This window comes from Ictalurus furcatus, chromosome 26 (assembly GCF_023375685.1).
Source record: "Ictalurus furcatus strain D&B chromosome 26, Billie_1.0, whole genome shotgun sequence".
Taxonomy (NCBI): Eukaryota; Metazoa; Chordata; class Actinopteri; order Siluriformes; family Ictaluridae; genus Ictalurus; species Ictalurus furcatus.
In genome coordinates, this window is record NC_071280.1 from 8,993,901 (window position 1) to 9,021,308 (window position 27,408).

The 27,408-nt window shown below is 37.8% G+C and overlaps 1 protein-coding gene across 4 annotated transcripts in view; it reads left to right on the forward strand.

The window, feature by feature from the left end:
- Nucleotides 1-559: 559 nt before the first annotated feature.
- Nucleotides 560-27,408, forward strand: part of pspc1 (paraspeckle component 1) — a 45,807-nt gene continuing 18,958 nt past the window's right edge. The window contains exons 1-8 of one of the 4 annotated variants that reach the window (XM_053615286.1): nucleotides 560-1,139; nucleotides 8,321-8,622; nucleotides 8,728-8,823; nucleotides 8,963-9,159; nucleotides 9,250-9,334; nucleotides 9,670-9,775; nucleotides 25,817-25,916; nucleotides 26,555-26,700. In XM_053615286.1, the coding sequence (XP_053471261.1) occupies nucleotides 768-1,139; nucleotides 8,321-8,622; nucleotides 8,728-8,823; nucleotides 8,963-9,159; nucleotides 9,250-9,334; nucleotides 9,670-9,775; nucleotides 25,817-25,916; nucleotides 26,555-26,700 (1,404 nt within the window). In that variant the 5' untranslated portion in view covers nucleotides 560-767. The remainder of the gene's footprint in view (nucleotides 1,140-8,320; nucleotides 8,623-8,727; nucleotides 8,824-8,962; nucleotides 9,160-9,249; nucleotides 9,335-9,669; nucleotides 9,776-25,816; nucleotides 25,917-26,554; nucleotides 26,701-27,408) is intronic. The other 3 variants (XM_053615287.1, XM_053615289.1, XM_053615290.1) reach the window with 3 other exon arrangements.

The following is a 27,408-nucleotide window of genomic DNA, read 5'->3' on the forward strand; positions in this document are numbered from 1 at the left end:
CACAAGGTTCTTCAAATCTTGGTATGTTTGATTATGTTTATGTATGTTTGACGGGAGGGGGTGCACCACATGATAGGGGAGGCTGGGGGGGGGGGGGGGGGCTTTAGTTACAAAAGGTTGAGAACCTCTGCTCTATATAATAGATTTTTTTTAGAACCTAAACTAAAAATAACCTTGTGTTCGCCTGTAATTACCCCATAACATCCAGTGAATCCATCAAATATAATGTAGAGGGGCAAGGTGGGGCAGAAGGTAACACTAACAGCCCCAGGGTTTAATCCTGAGCTCGGGTTACTATCTGTGTGGGATTTTGCATGTTCTCCCTGTGTTCGTGTAGACTTCCTCTGGGTTCTCTGGTTTTCTCCCACTGTCCAAAAACATGCAGGTAGGCAGATTACGCTAGAAAGCCCCTAAGTATATGATTCACACACATTTACACAAAAACATCCAGGAATTCCAGTGTGCCCAGCGTTCATGGGATAGTATCTATCCATCGAGACCCTGCTCGGGATAAAGCGGTTACTCAAGAAGAATGAACGAAAAATGTCACTGGGTATAGCGACATGTCATCGTGTTTCCTGTAGATGGCGCCAAAGTTTGAAACAGCACCTTTTAGAACACCGGAAATAGGGAGTTTGTTTGAAAGTCTGCGCAAGCGCAGTTGAGACCAGCACAGCCGTTGCTAGGATCAAGAGGCAGATTAATTGTTGTGTTATTGTTGGGAGTTATAACGTGTATAATATTTACCATAATAGACTGCATTCGAAATGGCAAACCGAAACCTTAAGCATGTCAACATTCAGAACAGTTCTCCATCTCCGAAGCCTCAAAATTCGAGTCGCAACACGGACTCTCCGTCCACAGAGCGCGGGCAGAAGATGGAGGGAGCGACGCCATCGCCGAAAGTCACAAGCCCGCAACCAGAAGCAGAAGGCAGCAGCGAGCCTCGGGAAATGACTTTGGACCTGAAGAGTTTTAGGAAACCGGGAGAGAAAACATTTACACAGAGGTGCAGACTGTTTGTCGGCAATCTTCCTACTGACATTACAGAGGAAGACTTCAGAAAGCTGTTCGCCAAATATGGCGAGGCGAATGAAGTGTTCATCAACCGAGACAGAGGATTCGGATTCATCCGACTGGTAAGCACATGGCCGTCTCTCTAAACGACATAGCTAGCTCTGTTTGCTTTGGAAATTCAATTCGGACAATCTGCAGAAAAACACATTAGACTTTACCTTTACATAAGTTAAAAACAAAAAACAGAACAACAAAGAAAAACAACAACAAACAAACACCTATGTACTCTAATGTAGTCAGGTTACCTAGCTGATGTGATGTGGGCAGCTAGCTAACATTTCCAGTTAACTTGTTTTTTTTTTCGCCCTTAGTTTTGGCTACAGAAGTTAGTTTAGTTGAATTAGAAATAATCTGCAGGTTAGCTTGCTCTGCAGAAGCTCACAAACATTACTGGAGGAAGTAGACGGACAGGTTCACCTGCTAATTTATAACCAGACGAGTTAAAGCAGTTTACTAACTCTATACACACCTATATCATTGCATGCGCATATATATATATATATATATATATATATATATATATATATATATATATATATAAATAAGTAATACGACATATAGGCTGTACATTGTTAATGAAACATTATTAAAGCAGGCCCTTTTTTTTTTTTAAACAACAGGGGTATCTTTTTAACAAGGTTGGGTTTATTGGTTTGGCGGCCCTATGCAAAATGTTGGAATGGGGCCCTCATTTCAGTGTTTTAACATCTATATTAAATTTCAGCGCATGTTATTTAGCATTAATAGCAATAATCAGGGGTGAATTGGGACCAAAAAGTGGCCCTGGATTTTCTGGCCCTCAGCAGACCACCACACCACATCATATAATATCGTATGATAGCACAGCAGATAAATATAATGAGTGATTAAGTTTATAGACAATTGTTTCCTGCTCTGAAGTCATTCCTTCTTATTGGTCTTGGAATGCAAGTTTTAATGTACAGTATTGAAATTGACACCTGGAGATAGTACGTGTGAGAGACAATACAAAACCTTCCAAAAGTACCGTGGTCCAATCCTTGATGTCTTCTAGCTAGTTATGGTCATAGTTTTTCCAAGAACAGTACCGTAGATAGAGCTTAGTTATCATCGTCAGGCCGTACTGTATTATGAGATCGTTCTGCCGTGTTGAGGGTCGGTTGTATCTGTGAACATGTTCATAGTATGTGAACAAACATCTTGAGAGTCTAAAAAAGAGTTTATTGTGGTTTTTATAACTTGTTTTAAAGTGAATTTAAAGTAGAAAGGGTTGGATAGCAACAAACAGCATATGGATAAAATTAGTCTCTAATTTCAACTTGCGCGATGCCCATGTACAGTTAACAAATTAATTACAGATGTACACGAAGCCAAAAAGTGGTAATATAGTAATTAACCAATCTGTTCAGCAGTGTTCGTTACACTGCTTTCATTGTTCTCCATAGTAAATTGTTGCCCTACTGTGCAATCGACATTTAAAATAAGCATACATGTTTAAGCATATATTTAAGCATTAAATATACATATTTATTTACTTGACCTTTTCCAGCTAATAAAACAGAAAAAAAAATCATTTGTAATATGCCTGTACACCTACTCATTCATGCAATTATTAAATCAGCCAATTGTGTGGCAGCAGTGCAATGCATAAAATCATGCAGATACAGGCAAACAGCTTCGGGTAAAGTCACATCAACCATCAGGACGGGGGAAATTTGTTCTCAGTGATTTTGAACATGGCATGATTGATGAGTATTTCTATAATTGCTGATCTCCTGGGATTTTGTCACAAAAGAGTCTTGAGAATTTACTCAGAATGGTGAACTAAAGAAAAAATATCCAGTGAGCGGCAGTTCTCCAGACAAACACCTTGTTGATGAGAGAGGTTAACAGAGAATGGTCAGACTGGGTCGAGCTGACACGAAGGCTACAGTAACTCAGATAACCAATCTGTACAATTGTGGTGAACAGAAAAGCATCTAAGCATGCACAACATGTTGAATCTTGAGGTTGGGTTACAACAGCAGAAGACCATGTCAGGTTCCACTTCTGTCATCCAGAAACAGAAAGCTGAGGCTGCAGTGGACACAGCCTCACCAGAACTGGACAGTTGAAGACTGGAAGAATGTAGCCTGGTCTGATGAATCTTGATTTCTGTTGAGGCACACAGATGGTAGGGTCAGAATTTGCTGTCAACAGCATGACTCCATGGACCCAACTTGCCTTGTGTCAACAGTCCAGGCTGGTGGAGGTGGTGTAATGGTGTGGGGAATGATTTCTTGGTACACGTTGTACCTGTCAATACCAATCAATCACCGCAGCCTATTTGAGTATTGTTGTGCATTCCATGGCCATGTACCCATTTTCTTATGGTTAGTTCCTGCATGATTATGCACCATGTCACAAAGCAAAAGCCGTCTCAAACTGGTTTCATGAACATGACAATGACTTCAGTGGTCTTCCTAGTCACCGGGTCTGAATCCAATAGAACACCTTCGAGATGTGGTAGAGCGGGAGAGTCGAATCATGAATGTGCACCTGAAAAATGTGCAGGAATTGCATGATGCAGTCAAATCAGCATGGACCAGAATCTCTAAGGAAAGCTTCCAGCATCTAGTGGAATCCCTGCCATGAAGTTTTGATGGTGTTTGAGAGCAAAGCGAGGCACTACCCAGTATTAGCATAGTGTTCCTAATAAAGTGCTTGAGTGTACATTTTGGTTTATGGGTACATTTTTACAGAGCCAGTCATCACAGGCTGTATGAAGTTGTGTATTCCTGTAATATCCAATGAACTGTGGAGAACAGTTCTCTTAAGTTACCTCTGAAACTTTTGTTTCCCCGGGTTTTACAGTTTATTATTGGTGTTCTATACATGTCTGTCATGAGTTTATAACAGAAGCTTCTGAACAGCTTCTTAACAGAAGCAGAATGACTTGAACACTCGGTTTGTTGAAAACTCTTCGACGAGCTAGGCACATGTTGATAATTTTGCACTTTGCAAACTTCTTTTATGTTTGAAACCTTTGACCAGTGTTCAGTGGTTAAGGAATGATCTAAAACAGTGAACTATAGTCAACAAGTGTATTGATTAGCATCATGGTTTGATAAATATAATCCATCAGGTAGATTGTTATTAGAATTGAATTGCCACATCTATCACCACTGCGGTTTGGATTGTTACAGGTGCATCTTTTTTTGCATTTTAGCTTGTTTCTTATAAGGTCAAGCCATGCTTTGATTAATCAAGTGCTGAAAGATTATAATACTAATAAGGGAATTATAATAATTATATATAATTATACATGTTATAATATAACTAACTATAATATTAATAAGGGAATTTCCCCAGTGTGGGATCAATAAAGTTCATCTTATCTTATTTGCTTTAGAGTAATCTAAACATACAGACATAAACATCTATAACACTAACTGTGCTGTTTTAAGGGAAATGCATCATGAAAGTCATATCATTGATCTCATCTGTCTAGCTTGTTGCTAGTTTATTATCTCTTGGTGCTCAGTCAGCGTAAACAAAAAACAGGCTTTCATGGAGATGTTCATATGTTTTCCCATTTTGTAGCTTGGACAAACGGTATAATTCCGAGCTCTGACTTCCCACTGCTACGTTGAGCTGAACGCAGCATTTTTTCTGCCGTTACACCTCATTTGCTTTCATGAAAATCACGTTCTCTACCTGAGACAGCATTGGGAGTCCACTTAGGGGTCAGTGCTTGTTCTCATGGATCGGGCTGTTCTGGTATAGCCTAGTCAAACTGTATTTTGGCATTTCCATCTTTCAAGTATCCCCAATACTCCTGCACAGTGCCACCACGATGTTGTTCAGTAAAAATTAAGTTAAAGTTTTATCTGCTTTTACGTTATTCAAATTAGGGCTGCAACTAACAATTATTTTGATAATCGATTAGTTTGTCAATTATTTCTTCAATTAATCAATTACTTGGAGTGAAAGGCCAATTTTTTGTTTTCTGTATTTTTTTTTCGAAAAAACATTTCACATTCTGCCCGATGTTGTCCTTCAAACATTGTGCATATTGAAGGCTGTGAAAAAGGTTTTAAATGTATTTATGGTGGGTTATGCTATACATATGTAAAATATTAACATTATATTTTGAAAACAAAAAAAAACAGCTGATTGTCCACAAGCTTTAAAGCAGAAGCTCAATCACTATATTAAAAATGCTAAAAGAAAAACAAAAGAATAAACTGAGTGTTACCTGGTTCGAAGTTGAATGTTCTGCAGTAACACACACATTCACTCATTTAAACACAGTAACATGTTACTTTATTCTGTAAATGTATGACACTTCTTACATTTATGTACAATGACATGTTCATTATATTTACTACTCTCAATTACTTTTGTTTCTAAATATGGTATCAAACAACATATTTGATCAAAATGAATATTTTTGGCAGAGTTATTGCGCTTCGTTTCTATCGTGTGCTGTTTGATTGACGCGCATGCGTGGACTCGCACTCATTCAGTGAAGTTTAATGGAGACTCACTCGCTGTGAGGAGTCTTTACGTAAAATGGAAATACTGGTGTGAATTTCTAACATTTACAGATAAGCATGTAAAGGTAAAAATGTCATTTTGGTGCTGAAGAAAACATGTCTGGAACACATTAAACAGCACATGTGTCTGTCGCAGCATCTGATACAAACCACGTTAATACACTCATGAGTTTGATTGAAGCGCTTAATATAAAACATTCTCATGTTTTGGACGACCTGGATCGTGCACGTTTCCCACAGCAGCTCACGCTGTGACCGCCGCTGTTTCTCAGGTGTGTTTTATTCATAGACATGCGTTTTTCACCGTTGTCAAGTGACGTCACAGACCTGACTAATCCATAATCAAATTAGTTGTTGATTATTTTAATTATCGATTAGTTTTTGCAGCCCTAATTCAAAGTCAACGCTTTATGGCTCAAAAGCTTAATGTTTGATTATTCAGAGAGAACATTGTAATTCCAATTAAATGTTATTCATAAACTTACAGAAAACAAATGTGAAAATGGTAATATACATAAATTCATTTTAATCCTAACTTTGAAAAAGTACAGTGTGATCACCATCAGATCATGCGTTATGATTAAACCATGATACTAAACAAGCATGCTTATGTGTTCTTTGTTTCATCAAGGATAACATCTTGGTTTCTAGGAAATGTTATGCCACACTCATGTGCCTGGTAGTCTCTGCATATTGGTAGTTATTTGGGGTATAGGAGAAGCTTGCATTTCTTCTCTTAATCAGGTGGTTGTACCAGCTGGACATGTGCTGACTGTTAGGGCATACATGGTGAAGAGATGTGCTAATCTTGTTCCTTCTATTCAGATACTGCTGTCATTGGGTGATTGGAGTATTTCCAGGTATAATGGGTCTTGCAATTCTTGTCCTTTTTTAATCTCATTTTGGGTGCTGCTCATGTACTTGCATACATGCTTTTTCAACTTGAAGCTCCCTTGCTGTGGATAGTTTTATGGTGCTTTCCCTTTTAGGGGTTAGTCCTGACCAGTCCTGTCCTACATGGGTTACCCAGTCAGAATGGGAGTCTGTAACTAACACACAGCTCCTTTACACATGCACTTTTCATGTGAGTTGTGCACACAAGCCAGCGTTCCAAAGAAATCCCAGAATGTTGTGAGACCTTGTTACATTGTGTGGCAGTCTGAGAAAACCTGTCAGCTGTGGCTGAATTCTAGCAAAAAGTCCATATTTGGCACTGTGCTCAGTTACATTGAGGGCCACTTATGTATGGGAAATGCTGCATCATATCATACCCTCTTGTAGCAATTTTGAGGGTAGGGATGTGGATCTGTATCAGGATCATTGTACTGTAAGTCGGGGTTAAGGTACAGTATGGCACATGCTGTGGCGGACATTTTGTGGGTGGTTAAGTCTCCTACCTGATGCATCCAATCAAAACCTGCTTTTTAGCAGCCCAATATGTTCTCCACAACTGTATGTACCATAGCATGTGTGTCATAGTAGCCTCTCTTCTCTGCACTATGAGGCTTAGGGAATGGAGCTAGTGCTTGAGAGGGTAGCCATTGGTCACCTGTAGGAGTGATTCAGTGTTTCAGGCTATCTTTACATCAAGACCCAGATTTTAATGCTTAAAGCCAGGTAAATTAAAGCACAATATTTATTACATTGTGTTAACTTGCCCACAAGCCAGCCACCCCCTACAGCAGTGGCCTCAAGTATGTTTCGTACACTGCTTTGTCTTCGAGTTGTGCCCTCGAGCAACCATATTGGTTAAAGTCCTGTTGGCATCACAGGTGATTTGAATGTCTAACATGAAATTGTTTTTGATTGATGAAAACAGTGTCGTTTTGACTAGGTGTTCCTATTATAGTATTAATACAGGTAATTTTTCCAAATAAATTTGGGAAACTGGGCCTCACCGCACAATGCACTTTGATTTTGGTGTGTATGCATCTGGCATGATGGAGCTCATCCCCAACCTCTTAGTTAATTCTCTCTGAAAGGGATTGATTGCTAGGAATCCAAGGTTGTTGTTTTTTTCATGGAGTCTCTCATGGTTGGTCTTTCTAAAAATAGGCTCAACTTAACACAGAATTCCTGCTGTTTGAAATCTAAATTGGCTTGTTCTTCCATTGGTGTAGTCTTCTAACAGCCTCAAAAAACCCACTGCACCATAGACTACTAGTCTATTTATAGAGCTGTGAAAGATACTTAATTTGTGTATAGGCTCTATGTATGGCTGAGTTTATGTAAATATGCACTGAATTTTCTTTTAAGTATTTATTTGAAATCCCAATGTGTACGTGCATATGAGATTTTTGATGTCAACTCCACTACACATTTTGTGCGTATGCAGTGTTTATAAATAAAGTCCCAGGTTTCTTAACCGCTGAGCACTGGAATCATTGCTCATCCAATAATGTTAGCCCTAGATCTTGTTTAATCTACAGTTCTGTCTACAGCTGCTATATGAACTGAGAGTATTAGTGAATATGAAATTGTTTAAAATGATCGTTATTACTATAAAAAAACAAACAATTTCTTTAACCTTTCACCTTAGATGACTGGTTTAGGAAGTGAGGCATCTAAACTGTTTCTCTTTAAGAATAAATGAGAACATAGCCAATCTGTACAAATTGATCTTATGTGTCGTATGTATGCTTGTGTAATAGGCAGCATTTCTCCTGAGCTCATCAGTCTGTAAGGCAAGTGCCTTATTTCTCTTTTCTCTTTTTTCCTTTTTAAAGGAATCAAGGACATTAGCGGAGATTGCCAAAGCAGAGTTGGATGGAACAGTGCTGCGGAACAGGCCAATACGCATTCGGTTTGCCACACATGGAGCTGCTCTCACAGTTCGAAACCTTTCACCAGTTGTTACCAATGAGTTGCTGGAGCAGGCATTTTCACAGTTTGGGCCAGTGGAGAGGGCAGTTGTGGTGGTAGATGATCGTTGCAGACCTACAGGTAAAGGCATTGTGGAGTTTGCCAATAAGCCTGCTGCACGAAAGGCTCTTGACCGTTGTGCTGATGGAGCCCTTTTACTTACTACGTAAGTTCTTTTAGATTCGGAAAATCATTTTAATTTTTTGGTTTTATCATGTGGTGGTGTCAATCACTTGGTTTACCCTTCTCTTGTTCTGGTTTGTCCTGTCAGATCTCCGCGGCCAGTTATTGTTGAACCAACAGAGCAGTTTGACGATGAAGATGGCCTTTCAGAAAAATTATTGCAAAAGTCAGCACAGTATCACAAGTATGTTGCTGGAACAATGAAACATACAAAATGTTTGTTGTATATCTATTGTTAGCATGTGGAGCAAATGACAACAGGCAATAAATATGGAACTTAATATCATTACTACAAGCCCTTACTATACCTGCCCTGTATGTAGGGAAAGGGAGCAGCCTCCTCGCTTTGCCCAGCCAGGCACCTTTGAGTTTGAGTACTCCTCACGCTGGAAGGCACTTGATGAGATGGAGAAACAGCAGCGGGAGCAGGTGAACAGGAATATCCAAGAGGCCAAGGAGAAACTAGAGGCTGAGATGGAGACTGCAAAACATGAGCACCAGCTCATGATGATGAGACAAGGTATTGCTGCAGTTGAACTTTGACCCTCACCTATTTAAGTGAGTGTTGCAAAATAACACACTGATGCATTTTGGTGTCTTTTTACACCAGATCTCATGCGCCGTCAAGAAGAGCTGCGCCGACTGGAGGAGCTGAGAAACCAGGAGCTGCATAAGCGCAAACAGATGGAGATGAGGTACACATTAGAGTTGCCAATAACAAGTAATTGGAAATTTATTATAAAGTTTCAGTAATCTTCAGAGTTATTCACACCTTTTGATGAAGTCATTATATAAAATGAATATCACATGTATTAAGTACTATTTTAAACCTGAATTTCCATTAATATGTTATGGTAGGAGTGTCAGACTGCAGTCCTGATGGTTTCCCTCCTCTAACACAATCGATTCAACCCACTAAGGCCTTATGAGTTGAAAGAGGCAAAATGCTAAAGTCTGCAATGCACTGGTTTTCTCTCAGTTTGTCATGATGGTCCTGAATACTTTCTGAATTTCCTCTGTGGATTTTTAGACATGAGGAAGAGAGGCGGAGACGTGAGGAGGAAATGATGCGCCACAGAGACCAGGATGATATGAGACGTCAGCCTGAAGCTTTTAAACCTGGCTTTATGGAAAGCGTGAGTACCAAACATGCTCCATTTTCTAAAACAAACAGTGTTCCGAGAAGTCAAGATTATGGTCATTTTAGATACTAAGGGGTCAGCTAAACATATTCCTGTATGTATGTACATACTAACCCAAACCATCTACAACTACATGAATTAGTATTAACTATGAAATATTTAGGAGTGCACTGAAACACCTCAAAGCTACAGCCAACAAATAAGAGGCTAACTGTGCAACCACAAACTTCACATGGAATATGGAAACTACTGAGGGTTTAGCCATCATCTTTATACAAGGTGTCCGTGTACTAAATGGTATTAAATTCCAATAAGCATGGTCTTAAACCTAATCTCCATGTACCACATCTGTAGTATGTGTTCGGATACGTTAAACTACAGTTTTGAAGTGTTTTCTGGTATGTACATGGTGAAGCCCATTTTACAACAGGAGCATTAAGCATGCTAAACTAGCACCACAGTGTTGCTGCTTCCAACACAGTCCTGTTTTAATCACTGGGTCCTTCCTTTTACATTTAAGACTTGGCATGCTTTATGCTCTGTGATGCGAACATGTCAGAAGCTGTGCTGCTGTGGTGCTTCATTTGGAGTAAAATGTGCTTAAAATGGTATTAATACCTTCTCCCAACAGTAATTATTTAAATGTAGTACCGCATAGCATTTATATGTAGTATCTGCTGTGCGTTTATCTTGAGACTTAAAATTCAAAAATTGGTGCGTTACTGTTAAATTTGCAAAGAGCTAACAGTCGTCCAGTTAGCAATTAGTTTCTAAATATGGTATTAACGCATCCTGAAACTCACATTAGCTCATATGTTGTTTATATAATCACTTGATTATGATGATCAAGGTGCCCTGCATAAAAATCCACATGTATTATGGAAGGTATTTTGTCATTTTTAATATTGTCTACCATTTACAGTTGTAATGAAGGTATTCACACTCTGAAATAACACATTTGGAATTGTGCAGTAACCTAAACAAAGATTGTATTTATTTTATATTTAACAGTATTTCTCTCAGCATGTTCTTCAGAAGGCTTCATGAGCCTTTATCAAAATATAATTAAGACAGTAAAATATATATATATATATATATATATATATATATATATATATATATATATATATATATATATATATATATATATATATATATTCTGGCTTGTTCAAACTTTATGTAGTGTACATGGTTGAGGAGTTTTACTAATTATAATATGAAACTAATAATCTAAATACAATGCCTGCAGACACCAGATTTATAGGCTCTGTTTATAAGTAAATATTAATGAAGCGAGTCAGTGAGTATTTAGTTGACAGCCTTTGTAGAAATAAAACATTTCTGTATGTATGCCACTGCTTTGTCCTATTAGCATCACTTTAAGTGGGTGTGCGCACACAATAGACATTCACAATAGACTGTTTTTTTTTCCCTCAAGCTTTATATTATTACATAATTTTAACACAGTCTGATTGCTACTTTTACAAATTTTGTATACACCTTGTCTCATATGATATTCATACCTGGCAGAGGTTATTGAGTGCATGTTTTTCAAAATTTTCAAAGCATTTGTCTGCAACTTTCTTAAGAAATGTTTGAGTGGATATGTCAAACAGGATGTCAGTATATGCAGTTATTTTGATTATCCTGGAAATGAGTAGGCATGTACAATAGCTAAAAAGCTTGTGTGCGATCTTTGCCAGGGCACTATTTATGAAGTAATGCTTGAACCAATATGATGGATTGCAGCTATGTTTGCTTTAGATAAGCATCTATTTGAAATAGATTTGGTGTGGCTCCTGCAAATGCCTTACCTGGAGCACCCATGAAGTCCGAAGCCTGGCTTCTAAAGTTGCAGTACTTGAATATGTTGCCAGTCATTGCTGAACATCTGGTTTGCACTGAATTCTTGCGTGTGTTTTAGCATCAGATTTAGTAGTAGTGTCATGTAACTCTGTACACACCCACCATGGAATTAGTCTAGACCTTTATATACCCTATTTATGAATGTATTTTATTTCCTAGACAGTCTTTACAGACATGTAAAGACGGGTCTTTTATAAAAATTAAAATGTATTGCCACCCTTTGTCATGATTGACCTATTTATACACTCACTGTCCACTTTAATAGGAACACCTGTACATTTCTGCAGTTATCCAGTCAGCCATCATGGGGCAGCAGCACAATGCATAAAAGCATGCCGATACAGGTCAAAAGCTTCAGTTAATGTTCACGTCTGGATGAAGAAAAAGTGTGATCTCTGTGACTTTAACCACAGCATGGATGTTTGTGCCAGATGGGCTGGTTTGTTCTCTTAGGAATTTCACACACAACCGTCTCTAGAATTTACACAGAATTGCCTGGGGAAGAAAATTGTGTGAGTGAGAGTTCTGTGGGTGGAAACACATTGTTGATAAGAGTGGGAAGACCAGTCTGGTCATTCTCCTCTGATCTCTCTCATCAACAAGGTGTTTCAGCCTCTGCTCACAAGATGATGATGATGATGATGTTATTGTTGTTTTGCACTATTCTGTGTATTAATCCCAGGAGATCATGAAATTCACAAACTAGCCCATCTGGCACTAACAACCATGCCACTGTTAAGTTACAGAGATCACACTTTATCTCCACGTGATGTGAACATTAACTGATCAGTGGTTCCTATTCATGTGGATAGTGAGTGTATATTTGTGAAAAGCTAATTATAATTAAATCTGTTTAGAATAAATTTCAAATATTCCATGTATAGAACCTACACACCCTTAGTGAAATTGCCGGCATTATAATGTAAAGCCAGAATCCAAGATAAATTTTTCATATTTAATACGATTTTGAACAAATAAAAGAGAAAGACAAATAGATAATCATTTGGGAAACTGAACTTGATTCCCTGGTGCACACCCTTCCCTAATACTTTTGGGTAGGACTCTTTGCATTTGCATTTATCGCATTAGCATATGCCCTCATCCATAGTGAGTTCCAGAAATGTCTTGTGGTTTATCAAAACACATCCTCATGCTAGTTCATTAGATAGCATCAGTCTAAAAAACCTGTTGAAGGGTAGTACAGAATGGTGGGGCACAAGACAAGATTTTTTTTTTTAATATAACACAGTGATAATTTTAGTGCTTGGTGTAGAGGTATGTCTTTAGCCAGTGACTCAACTGTTTGGACAGCCAGGGGATTTTCCTTCCACCATCAGGGTTCCAGGACATAGAAGAGATTTGATGCTTGTTGTCTGTGTCGTACCCTGAGAGATAGTGGGTCCAGTCAAGCAATGCCAGAGGCTCTGAGGGAGTGTGGTGCAGAGCCGGGGGGTGATGAGCTCTTTAGGGTTTTTAAGGGCAGCTACAGGTAGCCAGTGGAGGGAGCATAGCACTGGGGTAGTGTGTGAGAACTTGGGAGTGTTGAATACAAGTCGTGCAGCTATATTCTAGTTTGCATGTCACAGGAGTCTAGCCTCGATTTAAGAAGCAAATTATTGGCATGAGATGGATGAGAGTCTTGTGATTGAGTCTGTGGAAGGTTGCTGAAAGGTCCACAGGACAATGAAGTCTGATGACCGTTTGGTCTATCTAGCAACACACAGTTTCTCAGTATTGGCCACAGGGGCATTTTTTATCGACCATGCAACTTTGAAGCCAGACTGGTTAGGAGGTTATTCTGGGTGAGATTGAGAGCCTATTAATTGTAGACAGCACGTTCAAGGATTTTAGAATGAAAAGAGAGAAGTGATAATGATTGATGGGTGCTGATGATGAGAAATTAGACTGGAAAGAGCAGTATGAGAGGAGTTTGATATCAGGATGTGATCTTGTCTACTTTCAGCTGCTATTAATTATTTCCGATTGCTGCACAACATATGACAGTCCAGGAGTAGATTAAGAAGACTTCCTATGTATGGAAGATGGAGGGTAGAGGAGGTCCATGGATGAGGAAGTAATGCGAGGACAGTGTTTGAACTAATTCAAGCAGTAGAGAGGAAAAGGAGTCAGGGTTGGGGAGAGTTGTTAGGCTACTGAAAGTTGTGGAGGTTGCAGCGAGTGGGGGAGAGGTAAGAATAGTTGTTGATGGGCAGGACAGGGAGGGTCAGAGTCCATGATACCAAGCGATGATCTGAGATGAAGTGCGTTTGCATTTATTACAGCAGTAAGTCTTTGTGAATAAGACTAAAGTTGTCATTTTAGCTCACTATTCCATGCAAAAGAATTCCTTCACACTGACATTCTTTGAAGTATTCCACTGGGTTTCTGTGGGATTGTGATCTAGGCTCTGACTGGGCCATTTCAAGACTTTGATCTTCCTTTTCTGAAGCCATTGTTGGCTTCAATGTTTGCTTTGATTTATCATCATTCTGCAGAAATAAATTTCAGATCTTAACCTGTATACCATTAGTCAGCAGGTTTTGTCCCAAATAGCTTGATATTTTGAGCTGGTTTTTATTCCATCTATATTTACTATAGCCCCAAAGCTTGATGCTGCCACCATGCGTCATAGTTGGTACAGTGCATCCGCAAAGTATTCACAGCGCTTCACTTTTTCCACATTTTATGTTACAGCCTATTTCCAAAATAGATTAAATTCATTATTTTCCTCAAAATTCTACAAGCAGTACCCCATAATGACAAGGTGATAGAAGTTTGTTTGAAATCTTTGCAAATTTATTAAAAATAAAAAACAAAAAAAGCACATGTACATAAGTATTCACAGCCTTTGCTCAAGCACCTTTGGCACCAATTACAGCCTCAGGTCTTTTTGAGTATGATGCTACAAGCTTGGCACACCTATTTTTGGGCAATTTCTCCCATTCTTCTTTGCAGGACCTCTCAACCTCCATCAGGTTGGATGGGGAGCGTCGGTGCACAGCCATTTTCAGATCTCTCCAGAGATGTTCAATCGGGTTCAAGTCTGGGCTCTGGCTGGGCCACTTAAGGACATTCACAGAGTTATCCTGTAACCACTCCTTTGTTATCTTGGCTGTGTGCTTAGGGTCGTTGTCCTGTTGGAAGATGAACCTTTGTCCCAGTCTAGAGGTCCAGAGCGCTCTGGAGCAGGTTTTCATCAAGGATGTCTCTGTACATTGCTGCATTCATCTTTCCCTCGATCCTGACTAGTCTCCCAGTTCCTGCCCCTTAAAAAACACCCCCACAGCATGATGCTGCCACCACCATGCTTCACTGTAGGGATGGTATTGGCCAGGTGATGACTGGTGCCTGGTGTCCTCCAGATATGACGCTTGCCATTCAGGCCAAAGAGTTCAATCTTTGTTTCATCATGGTTTGAGAGTCCTTCAGGAGACTTTTGGCAAACTCCAGGCGGGCTGTCATGTGCCTTTTACTGAGGAGTGACTTCCGTCTGGCCACTCTACCATACAGGCCTGATTGGTGGAGTTCTGCAGAGATGGTTGTTCTTCTGGAAGGTGCTCCTCTCTCCACAGAGACACGCTGCAGCTCTGTCAGAGTGACCATCGGGTTTTTCGTCACCTCCCTGACTAAGGCCCTTCTACCCCGGTTGCTCAGTTTGGCTGGGCGGCCAGCTCTAGGAAGAGTCCTGGTGGTTCCAAACTTCTTCCATTTATGGATGATGGAGGCCACTGTGCTCATTGGGACCTTCAATGCTGCAGAAATGTTTCTGTACCCTTCCCCAGATCTGTGCCTCGATACAATCCTGTCTCGGAGGTCTACAGACAATTCCTTGGACTTCATGGCTTGGTTTGTGCTCTGACATGCATTGTTAACTGTGGGACCTTATATAGACAGGTGTGTGCCTTTCCAAATCATGTCCAATCAACTGAATTTACCACAGGTGGACTCCAATCAAGTTGTAGAAACATCTCAAGGATGAGCAGTGGAAACGGGATGCATCTGAGTTTTGAGTTTTGTTTTGAGTGTCATGGCAAAGGCTGTGAATACTTATGTACATGTGCTTTTTTTTGTTTTGTTTTTTTTTTAGATAAATTTGCAAAGATTTCAAACAAGCTTCTTTATGGGGTATTGTTTGTAGAATTTTGAGGAAAATAATGAATTTAATCCATTTTGGAATAAGGCTGTAACATAACAAAATGTGGAAAAAGTGAAGCGCTGTGAATACTTTCCGGATGCACTGTATGTGCTTGTTGTTTTTGTACCAAACATATATCTTAGTTTTAAGGCCAAAAACTTCAACCTTTGTTTCATTAGACCATAATACAATGATGCAAGATGGTTTGAATATTTTTAGACATCATCATCATCATAATTTTTTTTTTTTTTTTTAAAAGAATTTCTCTTTATGGCTTGGATGTTCTTGCCTACCCTACGCCATAGCCCAGACATTTGCAGAATATGGGAGACTGTCACATGCAAAAAGTGACTACTACCTGCCAGGAAAAAAATTTTTTATTGTTGCTTCAGGCCTCTTGGAAGCCTCCCTGATGAGTTTTCTCCTTGTCCTGTCATCAAATTTTGCAGATCAACTTGATCCTAGCAAAGTTCCGGTGGTTCCATGTTTTCTCCACTTTTTGATTATCTTCACGGTACTCAATGATGTATACATTGCCTTCAGTATTGTCTTATTCCCGTCTATTGATTGGTACCTTTCAACAATGAGTCCTCAGGTGTATACCAGCTCCTTATGGACCATGGCAATCCAATTAAATGCAACCAGAATCACTTTCATTAATAAGAGCTACATGCTACTTCTCTTTGCACATGATTTCGAATGTGACCGGTTAATATAGGTACATCCTCATTATAAAAGTGTTTGTACACTTTTGCAACTCGTGTCTTATTTTTAATTACTTTTCCCTAATAATTGTTTTCTCATGCATTTTGTTGGGATCAAGATCATTAAAGATGGTTTCTGACTAGATTTATCTTGGTTTCTGACTTTACATCACAAAAATATGTAAGTTCAGTGTGTGTAGACTTTATCGTATCCACAATTCTAACATTGTGCTCCTTTACATGTGCAGTGTTGTAGAACAGTGGTTTTCAAAGTGGGTCCCCCTTGGGGGCCGCAACAATTTGGTGTGAAAAATAAATTCTCACTCTCAGACAACCACACACACACACACAATCAATGCCTAATGTGATATAAGATGTAATTATTAATAAAAAGAAAAGGGGGATATATTCAGAAGTCTGTATTTTTAATGTGTTTAATCTTGCAAAAGGGGGGCCTCGGTCAAATGTTAATGCCATTTGGGGGGCCTTGCCCTGGAAAAGTTTGGGAACCACTGTTGTAGAACACCAAAGAGCCAAAAAGTAAAATGAATCAGACATCTGAAACATTAAGGAACTGCAGTGCTTCTAGCGATTGATGCCTTTGCTTGGGAAAAAAAAAAAATCAGCAAAAATAAGTGGCTTAAAGTGCACCTATTATGGTTTTGAAAAGTGCCTAATTTTGTTTTAAAGGTCTCATACAATAGATTTATGTGCATCCAAGGTTAAAAAAAAAAAGCTCTTTAATGTGCTTTCAATTTAAATTGCAGCACTACCTTTTTCCCCACAGTGTAACAAACAACTCGTTCAATAATCCGTTCTAAACTCCTTCTTTCAGAGTGCGTACTCTGCTCTGATTGGTCAGATGTCCCAGTCTGTTGTGATTGGTCTGCCGCTTACAGTGCATGTCGAAAAGGAAACGCCCACTACCATAACAGAGTTTCAGCTCCATCTGAAAAAATGTCGGTTTTACCTTACCAATTTGAGCCGGAGTCAGGCAGTGATGTATCAGAAGATAAACCCGAACCACCATTTGTACGTAATATTGGGCCCACAGCTGATTAGCAGAGCTATTTCAAGACAATAATGTGAGTTAGCCGGTTAGCAGAGGCTAACAGCTCTGCACTGGCTGTGCACGTATACAACACAAAAACATGCATTTGGAACACCTGGTAGAAAATATATACCTAAATAATGAATCATAATTACAGGTTGTGATTCAGTGGCGCAAGTTGGTCCAAATAAAGTGGGCATGGTCCGATCTTTCTTTAATGAATAATCGTTTTGCTAATCCCACATTGACTTCGTTTAGATTGGAGAAGCAGTAGTCAGTGAAATGACAGGAACACAAATGAAGGTCAGAGTTGAACTGGTATCGTTTTAAAAATGAACTCTAACCACCGATGCTTTACATTCTCATCCTTTAGTAGTCTATGCAAAATGGTTTTGCTTTGGCAGTGCAAAAAACAGCATCTTCTAGACATGGCAACAACAGGAACCTAACTCTTTCAGGGCAACTACTACTGTAGTATTTGAAGGCGGGTCAAAGCTGTTCACGAGCAGCCAATGAAAACCAGAAGTGGGTTTTTTGTTACAAACCTGTATAGGTTTGTACAGGAAGTAAGTCTGGAATTACTAACGACTTGTTTCAGGTGTTCAGAATCGGTTCTTTCTTTTGGGAGTCAATGGACCATTTGGTCCAAAATGGTCAACCTAGTATCAGATAGTTTACTTTATTAGCTTACTTTATCAAGCCTTTATTGACATAATTAAGTTTTCATGCTTTCATTAAACAATAGAAACTCAATGTTTTAAAGCTTGTCAAAAGTCCATAACTGCTGCAGCACCTTGTGTGTTTGATGGTTATTAAAAATATAGGGCAAATACAGCTATGTGGCATTGTTCACATACATCTGGAGGATTAAAAGCTATCCACTAGGTAGCAGTTCAGAGCCAACACACACCTGCCAGAGTATCTTCTGTGGCTACTTTCAGTGAGAATGGTGGGATTTGGGGAGGCAATGATCATGTGTGTATATTGGAATTATGCCAGAAACCTCTCATCATGACAACTGCGAGTATATTTCTTTTGTTGTGCCCAGTGGCTGCCATGCATTGTTTGGTATGCTGTTTTCCCCACTATTCATGTATGTGTTGCACCATTCACACTTTTCAGGGTAATTTATTTCTGCACTGAATGAACGCAGGATATCTTTTGTGTATGCATTCGTAATAGCAAATATAATACCAGCCTTAGACTAAGCAAAGTGATAATTCACTATGTCAGTAGTTAGTGCTGATAGCCTCACACACAGATAGCAGTAGTATTGTTTTTGTGTAGGTACATTTTAAAAACCCTGTAACCTGGTGAAGTTATAAACATCATGCAACATCCAGTTCCCAGTGACTATTCCAACTTGGGCAGTCAGTTTTTCTGGAATGCATGTAAACACACCAATGATGGGAGCTAGTGATAATTAGGGGTGTAATGGTTCAATGTGTAATGCATTTTTGCACCACAACACAATGCATTTTCAGTACAGGATTAAGGAAAGAATCACCTGCATTTAAATTTTGTTTTTGTTATATTGCCAAATCATGAACACAGTTTCTGTAATTTTTAATTAATACATTTAATTACTGATCCTCCTGGTGGAAAAAATGGAAACAGAACAGTTTAGAATTGATTTTGAGCTTCTTGAGAAAGTGTAGATATTCCTTCAACCAGAAAAAGATGGAAATAACATTTATAACCAGCAAAGTAATCCAGGGTTCTCTGCAAAATGAATCAAACTGTATTAGAACCACAGTGTGCATGGTCTTGCGAACCCTGTGCTGGGAAAAAAAAAGAACTGCATATCTAGTCATTTTATGGACCAACACACTTTGCATTAAAAAGATTGTTACAGTTGCTTCTCCTCTCTCTTTCTCTATTTCAATCTTTTTCAACCTATGTCTCTCTCTCTTTATATATGCTATGGGAGGAATGTGATCTCCGTGATTTTGACTATGGTATGATTGTTGGTGCCAGATGAGCTGGTTTGAACTGCTGATCAAGAGTCTTGTTAATAGCATCAGTCTTGGTGCAATAAAGAAAAAAACATCCAGTGAGCGGCAGTTCTGCGGACAGAAACGCCTTATTGACGAGAGAGGTCAACATAGATAGCCAGGCGGGTTCGAGCTGACACGAAGGCCACAGTAATTTAGATAACCACTCTATATATACAATTGTGATAAGCAGAAAAGCATCTCAGAATGCACAACACGTCGAACCTTGAGGCAGATGGACTACAACAGCAGAAGACCATGTCAGGTTCCACTTCTGTTATCCAAGAAGAGAAAGCTGAGGCTGCACCTCTGACAATGTTCATCCCATGGTGGCCACAATATACCCATCTAATAATTGCTACTTCCAGCATGATAATGCCACAGTCATGTCAAACTGGTTTCCTGAACATGACGATGAGTTCAGTGTTCTTCAGTGGTCACCATGTCTGAATCCAATAGAACAACTTTTGGATGTGGTAGAATGGGAGAGTCACAACATGAAAGTGCACCTGGGAAAAATCTGCAGGAGTTGCGTGATGCAGTCATGTCAAGATGGACCACAATCTTATAGGAATGTTTCTAACATCATCTGGAATCCCTGCCACGAAGAATTGAGGCTGTTTTTCTGGAGAGCCTAGGGAGGCCTTGCTCAGTATTATCGTAGTGTTCCCAATAAAGTGGGGTGCGTGTGTGTGTCTGTGTGTGTTATCTCTCTTTTTGATTGTGTAGACATTTAGATATAGCTTCTGTATATTAAAACTGTATATTTAATAATGAATTGTCTTGTTACTGTATAATGTTTAAAACCTGTTGTGTTATTTTAATGGTCAGGAAATTGTTCTTGTTTTAATTAACTAATTAATTAATTAATTATGTTTCTTGGCTACTGTTTGTTTGAACATGACATCATTTTTATACATTTTAAAAACCATTTCAATTGTTTAGTTCATTGTGAAAGAAAGGCACAGCCCTTTAGTGATATTTTGTGTCCAGGTACATACAGTTTATTTTTGTGTGGTAGTGTTAAAATTAATTTCAATACAATATGAACATAAATTTGATCTGCTGTTACAAGAGTTATTGACACCCTTAAAGAGTGTGCAAAATGTATGAACTTTTACATATATTAGAAACTACTTTGCTCTTCCTGTAATTAAAAAAAAAAAAAAAAACTGTGTGTATATATATATATATATATATATATATATATATATATATATATATATATATATATATATATATATATATATATATATATATAATTTTTTTTTTTAATTACAGGAAAAGCAAAGTAGTTTCTAAAAATTAAAAAAAAAACTAAGTGTGTGTGTGTGTGTGTATATATATATATATATATATATACACATATTATATATATATATATATTATATATATATATAATTTTTTTTTTTTTTTTTTTTGCGCAAAACTAGGTTGACAGATGACTTTTTCACAAGGTTAAAGGGTCGTGACCCTACATATATGCTGCATTCATGGTGTCTTATAATTGGTAACTTGCAAGATATAATGATGTCAGGGTCCCACCTAGGCATAATTGACATGCAGAGTAGAAAAAAAAACATGGCCACTTCTACAAAAGCCTGTTTCTTCTTTTTGTCAAAGATACTTTAACCACACTTTTGTAGTTACAGGCCTCTGTGTACTGCTCTACTGTAGTGAACTTAAACATTCATGCAACATTTCGACTAAAATCTCAGTACAGCAGACCGTAGTGAGTGCCTTAAGCAAAAAGCTAGGTAGCCGAATTAATTAGGTATATGAGTGATCATCAACTCTAACGTTGATACATCTCAAGCTTTTGACCTTCCAGTGCAGGAAAGTTTTTTGTGCTGTTGCTCTCTACAAAGGAGGCTTCACCCAATATTAATAGTGAAGCTATTGCTTCGTAATGCTCATTTTGAAATGTTTGGCAGAAAAAATTGCACTGCTTAAGTTCTGTTTGAGATAATATTGTGTTAAAATATAAACTATACAGGGTCCCTATATCTATATGATCCAGTGCTCGCTTATTGCATATTATGCATTTTATTAAGGGTGGCAATAATTCTGCAGTTGATAGTACATTGTATATGATTTTGAAGACTTGCGCTGCACAATGCAGCAGTATCGTAAGTACTGTGTAGTGTTTTAGAGCGATGTATAATGCTGTTTTTCTTCTGTACTATATTAGTTAATTTCGCGTCCTATTGGTTAACAAATTAGGAACCTGTGAGAACCTCAAAGGCCCAGTACTTCAGTCTGTGCTCACATTGTTCCAGTACTGGACATGCAGACAACTGCCTTTGTAAAGACTGGAGCTGTGCAATCAAATTTTCCTGCTGCACAGTTGCAAGGTTTTTACACTAGGAATAGATTGTTATTTTAATTTTTAACACAAAATTCTAAAATGGTCAAAATCTCTTAACATGTATGTTGTGTGTGTGAAATCCGTTTGATGTTCATAAATAATGTGATGACTTCTTTTTTTCTTTGTTAAATTCCCAAGAGGAAGAAGAGCTGCAGCGACTTCCATCTCTTTCTCTCTGTCTGTCTGTCTCTCTCTGTCTGTGTGTGTGTTGTGCAAGCAGCATGTGTGTGTTGTTAAAATAGCAATAGCAGATAAAATTATACTGATATTTATCTTTAGAAATGTGACTATTTTAATTTTTTATCTAGGAAAAAATTTGTTTGTATGTAAAATGGACACCTGACTAACACACCAATACATTGTGCTTGTTGAGCATCCCATTCTAAGACCCCTGCTACCATTCAGCCACAAGAGCATTAGTTGGGCAACAACGTTCAGGGCTCTATGCAAGCCACCCAGTTTTTCCACACCAACCTTGACAAACCATGTCTTCACGGACTTGGCTTTTTGCACAGGGGCATTGTCCTGCTGGAACAAGGGCTAGGCCTTTTAGGTCCTGTGATAGAAAAGGTGAATAGGTAGTGTGCCTCCAAATTAGTGGCAAAAGATGAAAGCTCACATACAGGTGTGATGGTCAGGTGTCCACAAACTTTTGGTCATATAGTGTATATAAAGTAAACAGATTTTATTTAGAAGTGCTAACCTACTCGAGTCTGTGTATGCGTGTAATTTTTCTGTTTGAGTTATTCAGTTAGTTATTTATGTATTTATTCATGCAGTTATTCGCTTAGACAGCTGTTTTAACCGTAATATTCTTTTATTTATTCCTCGTTTTGTGCGTTAACTTCATGTAGAATTGTGCGAGGCAGTAAATGTGTGAACACTGGGTGTGTCTAACCTCTCCTACAAAAGGCAGAAGACCAGCAGTCAGTCTCTCTCTCTTTCACTCTGTCTTGTGCTCTCGCTCCCTCTCACACTGTCCCCCCCACCTGTATACCCCTTTACGTTTCATGAATATATTTCTATATATTCTATATTTTTTGTTTCATATAAATATACTTATACTTATATATATATATAAGTGTGTGTGTGTATATATATATATATATATATATATATATATATATATATATATATATATATATATATATATATATATATATATACATAATATAAGTACTCAACTATTTTTTATATAAATGCATGTGGATTTTTTGAGGGATGAGCTGTGTGCGTGCACACAATTTTGATAATGGTTTAATTTTAATGAGAAAGTTATTACAGGAATTAATTTTTAAATGATCATAATCACTTGGTAGTTATCACAATCGTTTTAAATAACCATGATATTTTTTTGTTAAACAAAGTTATAGCTTGGTAACACCTAAGAGAAAATTTATTTACATTGTTACATGCAGTACCGTGCCATGAATTTATTGTTGGCCAGAGAAGGCGAATTGGCGCTAATGTTAAATTATCTATAATTTATAGCATCTGTGTGAGTGTGGCCATGTGCGTGTGTGTGTGCACATCTGTTTATGGGAATGGGATGTGTGCCTGTATTTGTGGATGCCAGAGTGATTTAAAAAAAATTTTTTACCCACATCATCACCATTTTCAACGCAAGAATTCATCTTAGTTTTTGCTCCAAAATGTGTTCTCATGGACTAATATTGCCATTTTAATATGCTTAGATTTATTTATTTATTTATTTATTTAAACATACAGGGGTTGGACAAAACGTTTAACAAAAATGAACACCTAAGACCCAATAAGGAGGCCTCCAGACCAGCCTTAATCCTTCTTTGAATGTTGTCATACAACATTCAGATCTCTAGCCCGCATGGCTGGGACATGCACGTTTCATGTTCAGGCTATTAGTTTTTATTAATAGTTGCCTGGTGGACAAAGTAGGTTTAAGATCCTGAACAAGTTTTGGTACATAGCTATGTTTAAACTTAAGGTGCTTCATCGTGCTGTGATGCATGTTGATACTGTAACAACAGTATAAGATACTGGTTTAAAATGCAAAGTTTTGTGAAACTTTTGTTGAGACTGGTTCTCAGAGATGTTTAAGTCTTTGGTTATTTTTGTGGCTGAACTTGTGGGGCATTTAGTGAATATTTTGTAAAGTGTCTGTCCATCCCTGTAAGTGAGCTTAGAAATACAGTCACTTTTCCTCTTTGATGCTGAATATCCATGCTGTTCATTTTGTCCACCCCTTGTATGGTTTTGTCTTGTAATCTTGTACATTATTAAGGGCAAGTGCTTAGTGTTGGTAACAAGAATATTAGATACAAAATCACTTGGCTCATTTCCTCTTTTCATCTCCAGTAGTTTCAAAAGCAGGGTCAGCTGTTCTTGCTCAGCATTTAATAGCATCATGAGTACAGTGTTTTCCGTCCTCATTTATTCAGTTTTTTCCCCTTTTTAATTTGTTGTGTGAATGAGTGAGGATGCTACTTCATTTTTTTTAACTCATTAAAAAGTAGAAAACATTACATTAGTAACATTAATAAAGTTATTAAAGTCATTAACTTTATTACTGTTTCATATTAATGTAACTTTTTGACCTTAAGTCATTTTGTTCGTGCTTCTGTAAAGTTTTCACAGTTAAACACAGTTGTAAATGTACTACATTTTAAAAATTGGTTGCCTAACATTTCTTAATGTTTATTTTTATATTATTTAAAAAAACAAAAATTGCAATGCAAAGTAAGTATACAGGCCTAAATTTGAAACTTTTTAAACTGAAGTAGCAGGCAACTAAATAGTTTCTAATGAAGCTGTTACTGAAAACTGAAAGGGCACTTTTAATGTATAATAAGGGTATAGCATATAATTAAAGTTTTAGACTCAGATTTTAATTATCTACAATGTACGCACTGTTACAGTTAATAAAAAAAAGGTCCTCATTTGTCAATTTTGTAGTAAATTTAGTTTTCTGAACTCAAAATGGCTTCCAGAAATGCTGATTTTATTCGTTCATGCATGCGTATGTTGCTGAATGTCAATCACCCGTAAGTTACCAGCTGTGTGCACGGCATATCTGATTTCATTTGGAGATGCACACAAGACTCCTCCATAAAAGGCAAAGCTCACACATAAGAAATGACGAATGAACTGCAAAAAAAAAAAAAAAAAAACGTTCTCAAAGGTTGAAGTGAAAGTTATTTTGACTCGTTTGTCTATGCCAATAAACATATGTATCAGTTAACAGTGTAAAAATCCAAAATCTGGATGCCAAATTACAGAAAAGGTTAATTAGATTAAGTGAGGTGAAAAGAAAATGGTTTGACATCAAAATCGAGAAAAAAGTCTCCTGTACACAGGTGACCATGGACACCAAGCGCATAATGCAGGAAAGCTGCTTTTGTTGAAATTCAAAGCAAAGTACCCCTGTAACACTCAGCCTTGATGCCAGTGTGCCCTCCCCATTGCCATTTTGGAAAACCAGTAGGGTATCTGAGTGTCATAGGAAGCTCAATGATCGCACACTTGGGAGTAAATGGCACATTGCGGTTTGAAATATATCAGATCGATCACTTATCAGTCACTTAGTAATGGCTCTAAGAAAGTGTTGCACAGCATCAAAAGAAAATGCCGTGGAAAAGGGAGCAGACTCATACACTTTCTTAAGTAAATAACTGGTCTTATACATCTTAATTTATAGATTTATGATTACTTACTTCCTTTTTTCATGTAATTTTTTTTTCATATATAATGTTCTTCTAATGCTCCTACGAACAATTTGAGTTAAACTGTTTCTATCTAGCTTGATAAAGGAGTCTCAATAATGGTATAAACCCATCATTTCCAAAGATACTAACCTATGCGCAGAATTGAAATTTAAACTTCCACAAATTCTTTTTTTTTAACGTGCGTCTTACGGTTTCATAACTTTTCTTCACTTTCAGAGAGAACAGGATATGAGAATGAGTGAAATGGGTGCCCGTGGAGCCGTTAATATGGGAGGTATGGTCATAAGTCTCAGCCCAAGCTCAAACCAAATGTGTGGTTAGTCCTATATATCATTTTTACTTACTGTGTTGAAACAGAGATTTGTGTAACCCTTGATGTACATGCTGCCATACTGATCTGAGGAGTGCTTGTCTAGAAGTGTGTTACAGTTGCATGAGTGAGATATAACAAACTTTACACTTTTTACCCTAAAGTACTTGACCCAGACACAACTTCTGGGAAATTGTAAATATCTCTAAATAATTCCTTGCAGTTGACCTATAGGTAAAATTATAGTCTTCATCTTTCCTCATTGTATTTTTTTGCGGTACCAGACCAACATTTCTTTACAGACTTTTGTTTTGTGTGTAATCACATTTACTAGGTATGTTTTGTACATTATGGAATAGGTCAATGGATGCTTGCTTTCTTTCATTTTCACACAAACTGATCTTTTAACTTTCAAGTCAAGTCCTTTTTTCCACTTTCTTGGCTTCCTTTTACTTGAGGCAGTTCATGTATAGCATGTTCCTTTATTGGAGTGCAAGTTAGATGTAGGAATTTCATATAGCATCTGCTTTCTTCTTAGAGGAACATGGTACTGCACATCAAAAATAGCCTGCATTGCTCAAATTAGTGCCAAGGTGGGTGGAAACATGTCTTAGTTAATATTGGTCATGCATTGTCTTGTGTAGATTCTTTTAATCCTGCCGCTGCTGTTAGCGGTAACCAGGGCCCTGCTCAAATGATGGGCATGGGCATGTCAGGCCGGGGTGGAGCCATGGGGCCAGAGGGACCATCAAATATGGGTGCACCCCTCATACAAGATAACGGAAATATGGTAACGTATCAGTGCTATTGTTTGCTACTTACTGTTTTGTGAAATGACATCCTCAACCAAAACTAACTGCGCTTTCAACAGTTTACAAAGAAATGCTGTAAAAGACATTCATGTAAAACAATACAGAATATCCTATAAAGGTTATTTGTTACGGTGTAACATGCAAAAGTAATTTAAATAACATTTGTAGAATTAAATGAAATGAACTAGGTTAGTACTGTTACTTTTATAACAGTCATTGAATCAAATTAATTATGTGATCAGTTCTTGGAAATATTACCAATAATACAATAATATTACTATGCTTTTTGTTCTGAACAAGGTTTATATTGCATCTAAATCCAGAATTATTGGCATCCTGGTAAGGAGGGGTAAAAATGTATATAAATATGAGGTGACACACAGGCCAAATTCCCTTTGTTATTCATTGGCATAGGGATGATTAGAGATGCACAGGGAAAATGAGAAGTTTGTTAACCTTCATAAACAATGCAGTGGCTATAAAACTAGCTACATGCCTGAAAATGCCAATTTCCACATTGTAATAAACCTGTCTGGAAGAGTGTTACTGCCTTGCACAGGGAGAAGGTACATTTTCCCAAGAATTTCAAAAGGAAATTTGCAGATGATTGTAGCATTTTGGGGTTGCCAACTCTGAAAGTTTACAATTAGACATCACCTCTGTGCCAGCAAAGAACATCTTTTATA